At 62.6% G+C, this 11,992-nt stretch overlaps 1 protein-coding gene across 1 annotated transcript; it reads right to left on the reverse strand.

Annotated features, from left to right (window-relative positions):
* Positions 1-6: 6 nt before the first annotated feature.
* Positions 7-11,166, reverse strand: PRR36 (proline rich 36). Its single transcript, XM_045902250.3, has 6 exons — positions 11,111-11,166; positions 6,658-6,845; positions 6,441-6,540; positions 6,115-6,227; positions 3,831-6,020; positions 7-3,632 (listed from the first exon to the last, which is right to left on the reverse strand). Exons 1-6 carry the CDS (start codon positions 11,164-11,166, stop codon positions 3,118-3,120), a joined length of 3,162 nt encoding a protein of 1,053 aa, XP_045758206.2. The 3' UTR covers positions 7-3,117.
* Positions 11,167-11,992: the final 826 nt, after the last annotated feature.

Raw genomic sequence — 11,992 nt, forward strand, 5'->3', positions numbered from 1 at the left:
TGGAGGGGACTGCAAGCAGCTAAGAGTCTCCAGCTCCTTGTCCTGAAAAGCAGTGAGAAGGGGAGCAGACTGTCCTTGCCTGTGGGAACCTCCCACAGTCTAAGGGAATCAGGGGTAGGGGGCCCAGCAGGCCAGTAGGGATGCCAAAGAGACTGCCTAGGTTGGGGGGCAGCATGGGAGAGAAAAGGGCACACGCTGGTTCAGTGTGAACAAAAGGTTGGAGGTTGGGGGGAATAGGATGGGGGGACAGGTCGCAAAGGACTTCAGATGTCAGGCTGACACGTGGACCCTTATGGCGTGCCAATTTTCGGAAGGGCAGCTCTGGAGATGGTGACAGTGGGGAGGTATTGGGTGGGGGGCATGATTTTCCACCTGGGTGATTCAGCTTGTGTCTCCCCTGACAGACATGGAGGAAGGTGGGGGCCCAGGGCTTCAGGACGATCCGGGATCTGATTGGTGTTCATTCAGCCCACACTTCCTGAAGCCCTTCGGGCGCTCTGCCCTGCGCCAGGCTCTAAGGAGTCCCCAGTGTAGTGGAGACAGACAACGGGGTGGGGCTGGGGGCTGAGCCTGCGGACTAGTGGGTTAACTGCCCAAAAGAATCAAGGAAGGCTTCCCAGAAGGTGGGGGTGGGAGGTGGAGTCATCTCCAAAGGCAAAAGCAGAAAGCAAGACTTGGCAGGGTCAGCAGGAGGCGCATGATGCCACTGAAGAAGGAACAGGAGAGAGTGGGCCTGGCCAGACTGCAAATCCACTTCTCAGGAGCCAGAATTTGTGCTTTGAACTGAGGGCCCTGGGGAGCCATGGAGGGCTTCGGTGGGGGAGGGGGCACCATCAGATGGACGAGTGTTGGGGGTCAGTCAGGAGGCCAGGGCAGAACCCAAACAGCTGGGCAGTAGGGACAGGGAGTAGGGCCTCCCCTGAGGGAAGGAGGCCCAGAAAGGCAGAGCCCTTGGGGGCAGGGAGGTTGGGGAGCAGCAGAGCCAGGGATGGCAAAGGAAGGCTTCCCAGGGGGAGAATCTTAGTTGGGTCCAGGCAGATGCCAACCAGGCCCTACCCTCTGCACCCGAAGTGCCCCCACCCACAGTGGCCTGATACTTGCCAGGCAGCAAGGCGTGACACTGGTTGTGCACCAGGACAGCCAAGTCCCACGCATTGACCCATCACCCAACAATGGTGTGTGTCCCCACACCATTCCCATCATACAGATTTAACGTTGAGACCCCCAACAGTTGCTGTCTCTCCTGCTCCCACAGGGTAATTCTACCCCAGCTGGCTCCCCAGGATAGGGCAGGGCCCCAGGGGAAATGTCCGAGGTTCTGCCCTGCTCCATCTTAGCGGCTGGTCTTGATGCCCTGGCTATCCAGCATGTCAGGATTAACCCCCAGCATCTGGAAACAAGGACACCTGGGTCCTTGCAGGGCCCAGCTAGAAAGGGAATCTCTGTGATTTGCCATTGAACTCAGAGCTTGAGTGAGGGAGCATGCTTGTCCACCCCCCCCATATACATTGGCCCCCAGGAGTGGAGGTGCACTGTCCCACTGGGAGAAGGTTGATTTTCTCCTAGGACTCCAGGCTGACATCAGGGGTGAGGACAGGCAGGACTTGGTGATCTGTGTCTGACAGGAGTGTGGCTACAGGGTGGACTACAGGGACTGGGTCTAGGGGCAGAGACTGGGCTGAGGGTCCAACACGGTCCCGCTCTGTCCTTCTACCTGCCCTGTTTGTGATCCCCACAAGGCCTCCGTCATACTTGCTATAAAGCAAGAGACCCTCAGGGAGAAAAGGCCCAGGGGCTGCATTTTTGGCAGTGATACTTGGGAAGAAGGGCCTGGGTGTGGCTAGAGGGGTCCAGGGTCAGGGTGACTCAGCTGAGAGAGGAAGGACAAGGAATTCTGAAGAGAGATTGGCTTTGTTGAGGACACTTGCTGTGGGCACAGGCAAGGATGCCTGGCTCGAGGGGCTTGAGGAGGGCATCCTGAGATGGACAGAAAGGTGAGGCCCATGGGTTGGGAGGCACAACCTTGGGGAGAGGCTGCTCCTTCCCCCGCAGAACCCTCTCGGCACAGTCGGCTCCCGGGACAAGGAATCCTTAGGTGGGGCCTGACCCAGGAGGGCCCTGTACACTACACCAGGTCTTCCTGAGGAGCCCTGGGCCCAGCTGCAGACCCACCTTCTGCATTGGAGCCTCCTCAGTGAGCACAGTGCGCCCTGGGTTGGGTTGGGTTCAGTTGGGAGGACGCAGGAGAGAGCCAAGATCGCCCTCAGGTCTAGGCGACGCTTCCCTCCCTTTGGCACTCCCGGGGCGTGCCAGGAAAGGGGGACGTGCACTGTGAGAAGGGGGCCGCAGGAAGGGACGCCCTGCCCTCGCCCGGACCTGAAAGAGCCCTTCCCACACGTCTTTCCCCCTCCCTGCAAGAGATGCCGGCTCCCTTAGGGGAGTGTAGGAAGAGTTTCGGTCGTTCAACCACGCCAGGCACGCATCAGCTCATCCACTCGATCGTGCAATATCACTGGGCCGCTCCTCCGCCTAGCATTTCCACCATAAGTCACACAGGGAAAAGCCCAGGTTCACGCACGTGCGTGGGGGGCGCCGCGCTGGACCGCGGGGACCCAGAAGCCGCAGGTCCCACCCCAGCCCCGCCTCACGCGCCCGTTATCCTTAGTAGAGAAAAGGCACCGCTGCGTTGTGTGCGAGAGGCCTTCAGCCAGAGCTACTACCCGCTCGTGCACAGCCGCCAGCACCCGCTGGCCCAACCCCTCTCGCCGCCCCGCGGTGGACCCCCGCGGTGGACCCCCTCGGCGACCGCGAAGGCGCACAGGCTGCAGTGTCCCCGGCTTTATTGCAAAATCGGGCAGCACATGGTAGACAATACTCACACATGGGGTGGGGCCTAGGCCAGGGAGGGGGCGGGGCTCGAGGGGAAAGACCTTGGCCAGAGGCGTGGGGGGGTCGCGAGCCTGGCCCCAAATCTAGGCCTCCGGGGGCTATGTCCAATCTACCGGGAGCCAGGCTCCCGGAGGAGGGCAGGCGGGCAGTCTAAGACCGAGAGGCGTAACCGGAGGGGCGGGTCCTAAAGTAGGGAAGGGGCGTCGTGGGCGGGGCTAAGGGTCTGGCTCAGTGGAAGGTCTCCACCTCCACCACCGTCCAGTCACCCTGCGGGGAAGCCACGTCGTCCGGGGAGAAGCTGGTGACCGAGGTGATGCTGGCGCGCGACTCGTCGAGGGGAGACAACAGTTCAGCCCAGCGGCCCAGTTCGGCGTCGCTGAGCGCAGTCCGGGCGCCCCCCGCGACGCCACCAGCTCCCGCGCCCCCTGGGCCGCCGCCGCCGCCGCCCGCAGCGCCCTCAGCCGCAGCGAGCAGCAGCGTCCGGCTCAGCAGGTGCTGCACGACGCTCGCCTGCAGCGCCCCCAGCGGCAGCTCGCCCAGGCGCGCCGGCTTCGCGCCACGCGAGGCCGCCGCCGCCGCCCCTGCTCCAGCTACCACCTTCCCACTACCCGCGCCGGGGCCGGGGCCCGGATCCAGCGCGCCTGGGGCGGGGCTCGACGACTCGGGCCCCTCAGCCTCGTAGATGGTGCATAGGCCGTCAGCCGAGCCCGACCCGGCCGCAGGAGGCCAAGGCAGGGACGCTCCTGCGGGGTGGGACGCCAGGCCGCGCCTAAGAAGCGGGAAGCGCGGCTCCCGCCACAAGGCCCCGCCCCTTCCCTCCGTCCCGCCCCAGACCCAACGGCCCCGTCCGCGAGCTGGGAAGCCTCGCCTCCCACCCCGCCCCCCTACCACCTCCCGACCTCGCCCCTCCCACAGCTCGGCGGGGTCCAGGGGCCGCTCACCTGCGGTGCTGCGTACCGCCAGCGGCGGGGCGGGACCTCGGCTCCAGGAGGCCGGGTGGCAGGCGGCGAGCTCCGCGTCGGCGGGCGGGGAGGTCGCGGCGCCGCCCTCGGGCCCACTGTCGTAGCCGCGCAGCTCTTCCGGCGTGCTGGTGGCGCTGCTGCTGTGGCCCGCCAGGTCCGGGCCGCTCAGCGTACTGGACGGGCTGCGCGAGGGCGGTGGCGGCGGAGCCGGGGCCAGCGCTAGGGTCAGCCGTGGGCCCGGGATCGGGGCATCCGGACCTGGGGTCGGGGGGCGGCGTGGGGCCTGCAGAGGGGGTGAGTCCGGGGGAGAGGGAGGGACTTGCAGAGGGGGCAAGGTCAGGGAAGGTGGAGCCTGAGGAGGGGGCGTGGCCAGAGGAGAGGGAGGGGCCCGCAAAGGGAGAGCGGAGGCCTGCAGAGGAGGCAGCGCCAGGGAAGGTGGAGCCTGAGGAGGCGTGGCCAGGGGAGAGGGCGGGGCCTGCAAAGGGAGAGTAGAAGTCTGCAGAGGAGGCAAGGCCAGGGAAGGTGGAGCCTGCGGAGAGGAGGTGGCCGGCGGAGAGGGAGGGGCCCGCGGAGAGGGTGGGGCCAGGGGAGAGGGAGGGGCCCGCGGAGAGGGAGGGGCCTGCGGAGGGGGTGAGGCAGGGGGAGAGGGAGGAGCCTGAAGAGGAGGCAAAGCTAGGGAAGGTGGAGCCTGGGGAGGGGGCATGGCCAAGGGAGAGCAAGAGTCATGCAGAGGGGGTGAAACCGGAGGAGAGAGTGGGGCTTGCAGAGGTGGTGGGGCCTGAACAGGGAGCACGCTCTGAGAGGGAATGGCCTGTGGAGGGGGTGTGGCCAGATACACTGGAGTTTGTTGAGGAGGCATGGTTAGGGGAGAGGGTGGGGCCTGCAGAGGCGGTGAGGCCAGAGAAGGTGGGGCCTGTATAGGGAGCCGGGTCGGAGAGGGAGTGGCCTGTGGAGGGGGTGTGGCCAGAGGAGGTGGGGTCTGTGGAGGGGGCCTGGCCAGGAGAGAGGGTGCAGCCTGCAGAGATGGTGAGGCCAAGGGATATGGAGAGCACAGAGGAGGACCCTGCAGAGAGAGGGTGGTCAGAGGACAGGGAGAAACTTGCGGAGGGTATGTGGCCAGAGATGAGTCCTGCGTGGGAGGCGTGGTCACTGTATAGGGCGTGGCCTGAAGAGGGGGAGGAGATAGGGAAGCACTGGCCAGTGGAGGGGTAGTAGTCAAAGTGGAAAGGCCCTGCAGAGGGGGTGTGGCTTGGGGAGAGGGCGGGTTCAGCAGAGATGTGGCTTGAGTAAAAGAGGCTTGTAGAGGGGCCGTGGCTGGTAGAGGGGCCGTGGCTGGTGGTCCAGGAGCCGACAGAGGAGGTGTGGCCAAGGGAGAGTGGGGAGTCAGAAGAGGGGGCAAAGGTGGAGAAGCCTGGGTTGGGGGCATAATCTGCAGAGGGGGTGACAATGATGGAGAGAATGAAGCCAGAAAAGTGGTTGTGGGAGAAGTGGATGCCTCCAAGAAGGAGGTACCCGGGGGTGTGGGTGGGGCTTGCAAAGGGGGAGTAGCCGGCGGAGAGGGGAGGGTCTGCTGAGGGAGGGGAGCAGAGGGAGGAGGGGCTAGTGGAAGGGGTGTGGCCAAAGGGCCGGTTGCGGACTGGGAAGGGGGCGTGGTCGGTGGAGAGGGAGGGAGCGTGTCAGGCAGAGGAGTGCCTGTGATATGCGGAGGTGGTGCCAGCTGTGCCGTCGAACCCGGCTGAGAGGGCGTGGCTAAAGGAGGAGAAAGACCCAGCACGGGGGTTGCGCCCTTCCTTGCGGGTGTGGACTGGGGGGTGCGCAGAGCCTGCAGCCCTTTCGACTTGGGCTGCGAGGGATGCCCCAGAGCCCGAGGTGTTCCACCCGGCGAGGCCCCGGGGCGGGAGGGGGAGGACAGAGGAGTGGCGCTGGAGCCCAAGGGGCGCGAGGCTGGCTTCTGGAGGCCTCCACCAGCGCTGGGTCGCCTCCTGGCGGCGGGGCTCGGCTCTGCGGGACCATGCTGCGGGGCACTGCTCACGGATTTCCTGGGGGCCTCGGTCGGAGGCCGCGGCCGGGCACTCGGAGCTGCCCGAGGGAGACCGACTTCAGCGCCTGCAGCCCGGGACCGACGGGAGGTGGCTGGGGAAGGGGCGCCTGGGGAGGGCCCGGAAGAGTCTGGGGACAAAGCAGAAGGCCGGAGGGTCAGAGATACTTCAGGGCTGGTCCCCTTCACTAGCCCAGGAATCCCGCTCCTCCCCAGGTCACGTACCTCTCCGTGCCCCGGCGCTCAGCGCGCTCCTTCTGGGGGTTTCTGGGGCTTTTCCTCTGGTCACGGGTTCCTCAGCTGGGGGCCGAAGCCCCTTCTGCGCAAGAGAGCCTAACCTAGGAACAGGAGTGGCCGCCCTCAGTACAGAGCTCTTTGTTTCTCCCAAGTCTACATTTTCCCATTTATGCCCTCTCTGCGGACCAATAATGGCTTGCACTCAACATGCGCCCAGTGACCTGCAAATGCTTCCACTCCCCAGTTCATGTGTAAAATTAAGTTTACAGATAGTGACACTAACCCTTGCCAAAGGGACTGGGGAGGCATTTTACCTGGTGGTCCCGCTGGCACGTCCCGGGCTAGTGATAGAGCCTGGGCCTGGGGTCTTGGCAGGGGCCCGCTCCCCTCTCCCAGCAGCTGGGGGCCTGGAGGCTGCAGGGAGAAGGCCAAGTCAAGGCGGTGCCCCCAGGAAGGAAGGGGAGGTTGGAGCCTCAGAAGGAAAGGGGGACAGGAAGATGGGGTCTGAATGGGGGAAAGAGGGTGGGGTACCTGGACTCCGGGGGCCTGTCCCAGCGCTCTGCGTTGGTCCCACCCGGGGACCAGCCTCCGGGAGAGCGGCTGCCCGGATACCCCCAGCTCGCTCGGCCAGGGGCCCCCGCCCAGCAGCTCCCGCTGCTCCCAGGACGCGGAGGGCCGCGCTGGTTACTGGGGGAGGGGGTCGAGGAGACCCTGGGGGCCTGGGGGTAGGAAGGCCGGGAGGGCGAGAAGCCGTCGTCCGCGTGGCGGCCCCTGCCCTGCCCTTGTCCCTCTTGTCCATCACGCACCTGATGAGGAGATAGACCGATCAGCATCCCATCTCCTGCACGGCAACGCTGTCCTGGCACCTCGCTGCCCCTTCCCCAGCGTTGCCACCCATAGGCACCCAAACCTCGGCCTCGATCCACTTCCCTCCCACCCACTCACCCACCCACCCACCCGCCCAGCTGCTCAGGGTTGTCCCCTAGTCCCACCCCCACCGCCTTCCTCCAAAGCTGAAAGGCCCTGCCAGCCCCAGCCCACCCGCCTCTGCTCCCTTTCAGGACCCGAGACCCACGCCCCTACCCCTCGCCCCTTCAGGGACCCTGACCACCAGCCTCGGGGACGGGGGGGGGCCGCCCCAGGCTCCAGATGAGGGGGACGGGAGCGCATGCCCGGGTCCCCTCGCCAGCCCCCCCCTCCCCACCCCCCCCTCCCAGCGCCCTCCCCGAGGATGCGGGCACCTGCCGGGAGGAGGAGCGGCCCCGGCGGCCGGCGATGGGGCTCGGGGAGACAAAGAGCCGCGTCCGGAGCCCGTCCCCCTCCCCCAGCCGGGCCCCCGTCCGCGCCGCCCGCTCCACCTGCTCGCGCCGCGCTCACCTCGGGCTCCGGCCGCCCGCCTCTCCACGCTGGGTTGCCTGGGGTGGGGTCGGGCGGGAGCGCCGGGGCTGCGGCGCGCAGCGGGTCGGCGAGGGGAGGGGGCTGCGGGCGGTGGCGCGGGGAGCCGGGCCCGCCCCTCGGCCGCGGACGGGGAGACGGGGGCGCGCGCGCTCGATCCAGACCCGGGAGGCGGCGGGCGGGAGCGCGCCGGGGGCGGCGGGGAGAGGCGCGGTGGAAGGAGGCGCAGCTTCTCCGCGGCTGAGCCAGAGGGCCCCAGACTCCCAGCCGCAGGGGCCTCGGGGGGAATCCCTTGGGGGTCCCGACAGGGCCTAGCTCCTTCCTCCCAACGCACACACCTGCCCCGGCCCCCAGCCCAACCACCTGGCGACCGAGGCCCGCCTGGACGCGGATAGGCTGGGCCCTGGCAACCAGGGGGCGGGACCATCGGGCCTCGTGCCCATTCAACCAATCCGGCCCTCAGGATCCCTGGTCCCTGTCCTCGCCTTCGCGACCGCGGAGGCCGGGCCCCCCAGAATCCTCGGGAGCCTCCGCCCCTCTCATATCCAAGACTTTTCCCAGACCCCAGAAAACCCCTACTTGTTTTGGGGGGGCGGACTACGGAGAGAATGCAGCCCTGGAAATTTAGGGGTAGACTCGGATTTAGGGAACAGAAGAAGAAAGGAAGGATGGGGAGGGGGAGACAGGACTGTGAGAGGTGACCCAGCCTTTTGCAGGGCAGAGCACCCCCCACTTTCCACACCTTCCTGTGTCACATGAAAAAGCGAAGTCAAGTCAGCAGAGCCCAGCTTGGGAGCGGGGGGGATGTGGATACAATATTGGGCATGGGGTGGAAGGCGTCGAAACTGGTGCATAAAGGAGCAGAGCCAATCCTGTCTGAGGCTGCCCAGCACAGCCGGCGGGAGTGGAGGTGTCATTTTGGTGACTTTACCAACTCCTGCAGGGGGTCTCAGGGGAGAGCCTTGACCAGGGACAGTGGCATGAAGGAGGCAGAAGTGTGAAGAAGGAGATGGCCATCCTCAGCTGCCCTGCACTGGCCCACTGATGCCAAGCGCCCTCCTGCACCTCTACTTATTGCTAGGCAACCTACCCCCTCTGCCGCCCCCCCCCCCCACACACACAGTGCTTTCTGCCTCGGATACCTCCTCTCTCAGACTTAGCCACTCCCTACCCCATCCCAAAGAACCAGCGCCCTCTGCCCCAACCCTTTCCCCATCACATGTCTGCATGTCCACACATGGGCTGTTCATTCCTTGTCTGGAACCGGGGGACTTCCATGCACAGGACAAGAAGGGGTGGCATTTGGCACCTGGCTGAACCTGTCCTGGAGGGAAGGGGGTGGGGGGATAGACTTAACTAGGGTGTGGCTGGAAGCAGGACTTTGGGTCTTCTCACCTCAGGAGTTATGCCCACAACTGAGGGTCAGGGAATGGAAGAAAGAAAGCAAGGTCAGAACTCTTCAGTAGCCATCCTTTGAATGAACCCCCCCCCCCCCAGCCTGGGAGAGGTGTTCCCTCACTGTTCCTCAGGACACTGCCCTCCAGATTGGATCATTCTAGGCCTCACCTCCCCCCAAGTCTTCCCGAGTGTCACCTGTGTGAGCCCCTTCTGACACAACAGCAGCCTGGTCCCCCCACCTGCCCACGCGCCCACTCATCAGCAGGGCCCTTCTGAGTGAGTCACAGCCACCCACCCAGATGCCCCCCCTCCTACCTTCTCTAGGGCTAGGTCCCTCCAAGGCTACTCTGAACCCATCCTGCACTGTATTGGGATCTGGACTCTGCCCTCTTTTAAGAACATTCCAACAACAGGGATTATACAAAACAAAGTATACCCTACGGTGGAATATTCCTCAGCAATAAAAAGCAACAAACTACCAAGACACTCAAAACAGGGACACATCTCAAAAACATTCTCCTGAATAAAAGAAGCCATGCACACACACACACACACACACACCATGCACTGCCTGATTCCATTTATATAACATTCCAGAAAATGCAAGCTAATCTATAGTGACAAAAAGCAAAGTCGTGGTAGCCAGGGCTGGTGGGGAGGGAGACTGTTGAACCACCCATTGTAGCCACTCTCAGATTCCTGACCCTCCGAAATCGTGGGAGACAATAAATGCGAGTGGTTTTAAGCTGCTAGGATTGGCAGTAATTACACAGCAATAGATAACTACATCACATTCACAAAACCTAAAAAGCTGGGTATTAAATAACAAGTGTTGGTGAGGATGTGAAGAAATTGGAACCCAGGTGCACTGTTGGTAGGAATACAAAATGGGATGTGGAAAACAGTATGGTGGTTCCTCGAAAATTAAACAATTAAAGAAGTATCATATGATCCAACAATCCCACCCAAAAGAATTGAAGGCAGAAAGGAAGGAAGGAAAGAAGGGAGGGAGGGAGGGAGGGAGAGAGGGAGGGAGGGAGGGAGGGAGGGAGGGAGGAAGGAAGGAAGGAAGGAAGGAAGGAAAAAGAAAGAAAAGAAAGAAAGAAAGAAAGAAAGAAAGAAAGAAAGAAAGAAAGAAAGAAAGAAAGAAAGAAAGTGCACACCCATGTTCATGGCAACATGATCCACAACGGCCAAGTGGGTGGGGGCAACGTGGAGGTGTGTCCTCCAGCATCTCCCAGAGCTCCCCAGCGGAATAGAACCCTAGCTGCCCGTGAACCTGTTCATTTACCCTCATTCGCGTACCCTTGTTCATGCTTACTCACCTCCTTCCTTTCCCGGTCTCCCCTCCCTGTTGCCCCACTCCAGTGCTTCCTGGGATCACCTTCCAGGTAGACCACTGGGATCCAATTCCTTGTCTCAGGGTCTGCGCTAGAGGACTGTGAACTAAGACAACACCTCAGTCATCCACCCAACCATCATTTACTGAATGCCCACGGTGTGCCAGGCACCACTGAAGTGTTAGGGACACAGTGGGGAGCAGGAGGGACATGTGCCTGGGGTCATGGGGCTTCCATCCCAGTGACCTCAGAGATTCATATAAGTGTGCAAAGCGATGTGTATCAGGATGCTCACTCCAGGGGCGCCTCGGTGGCTCAGTCGGTTGGGGGTCTGCCTTCAGCTCAGGTCATGATCCCGGGGTCCTGGGATCGAGTCCCACATTGGGCTCCCTGCTCAGTGGGGAGTCTGCTTCTCCCTCTCCCTCTGCCCCTCCCCCCACGTGTGTGCGCACTCTCTCTCTCTCTCTCTCTCTCAAATAAAATAAAATCTTTTTTATTTTGGGGTGCCTGGGTGGCTCAGATGGTTAAGCGTCTGCTTTCGGCTCAGGTCATGATCCCAGGGTCCTGGGATCGAGTCCCGCATCGGGCTCCCTGCTCAGCAGGGAGCCTGCTTCTCCCTCTGCTTCTCTCTCTCTCATGAATAAATAAATAAAATCTTTATTAAAAAAATCTTTTTAATTTTTTTTAAAGGATTGTCACTCCAGCATAAAGCTGTAAACCACCACCACCCCCATCCCCAGGGCATGGATCCGAAGGAGCTTCTCCAGGGGCGGGAAGGGGGCGAAGGAGAGGGAGCAATGACTCCATCTCAGATGGCCCAAAGTGGCTTTGGCCTTCGTTACCCACCTCACCCAACGTAGTTACATGCACAGCACTTGTCACAGATGGAGATCTCGTTCCCTGGCATGTTTGCATGCTTACCTCTGTGTTGGCTGCCCCCACTCGGGCAGAAGCTCTGAGAGAGAAGGGGGCCTTGCTTATCTTGGCCTCACAATGAAGGTCTATCTTGGGGCTGCCTGTGGTGGAGCCCACAGACACTTCGGAGATGTCACGTCTCCAAGGGTCATGCCCATCACAAGGCTTCACACAGGAACCTAAGCTGAGGGGAGGTCCCATCCTCAAGGTTTGGAGTCTCAGGTCTCTGGCTGTCTAGTGAACTCGAGTCTAGTGAACTCATGGGCTTCTTTTTCCCACAGGGGAGGGGTCTCGTTCTCCCATTTCGTCCAGGTCCCCTCTCCCTCGAGGTTTGCAGACAGAACCCATCAAGGTTCATCAGACGCCTCCAGGCTGACCTGGGTGCTTTGCTAGTCTAAGACCCAGCTCAGGCCTCCTTGGCTGAGGAGGAATGAGTGGGGGTGGGGAGGTAGTCATCCTTTCTAGAAGTGAACCTCCCAGACTGGACTCCAGCCCCGGATCCCAGAGAGCCCTCTGGCCCCTGTGCTTCCCCTCACCGCACCCCCCACCCTACCCCAGACCTAGGAGCAGCTTACTCCTATCCCTTCCCCAGAAGTCCAGAGCAGGTCTCAAGCTTGGGCAGGGTCACACAGATAAGCACCCCCATTCTGCTCAGCTTCCCTTGGCTGGGTGCTCAGAGCAGGAAAAGGGAAGCCCCCTTCCCTTCCCCGGACTCTGTTCACTGGTTCCTTGGTTGTGCCTGAAGACCAGGTGGCCGCACCTGGGGGTGGGGGTTGGGGAGGAGGAGGCTCTTCACCTGTTCCTGACAGGGTCTATAC

The sequence above is a fragment of the Mirounga angustirostris genome, unplaced genomic scaffold, assembly GCF_029215605.1.
Source record: "Mirounga angustirostris isolate CCGP_5_RB_7025 unplaced genomic scaffold, mMirAng1.0.hap1 SCAF_1, whole genome shotgun sequence".
In the NCBI taxonomy this organism is placed as follows: Eukaryota; Metazoa; Chordata; class Mammalia; order Carnivora; family Phocidae; genus Mirounga; species Mirounga angustirostris.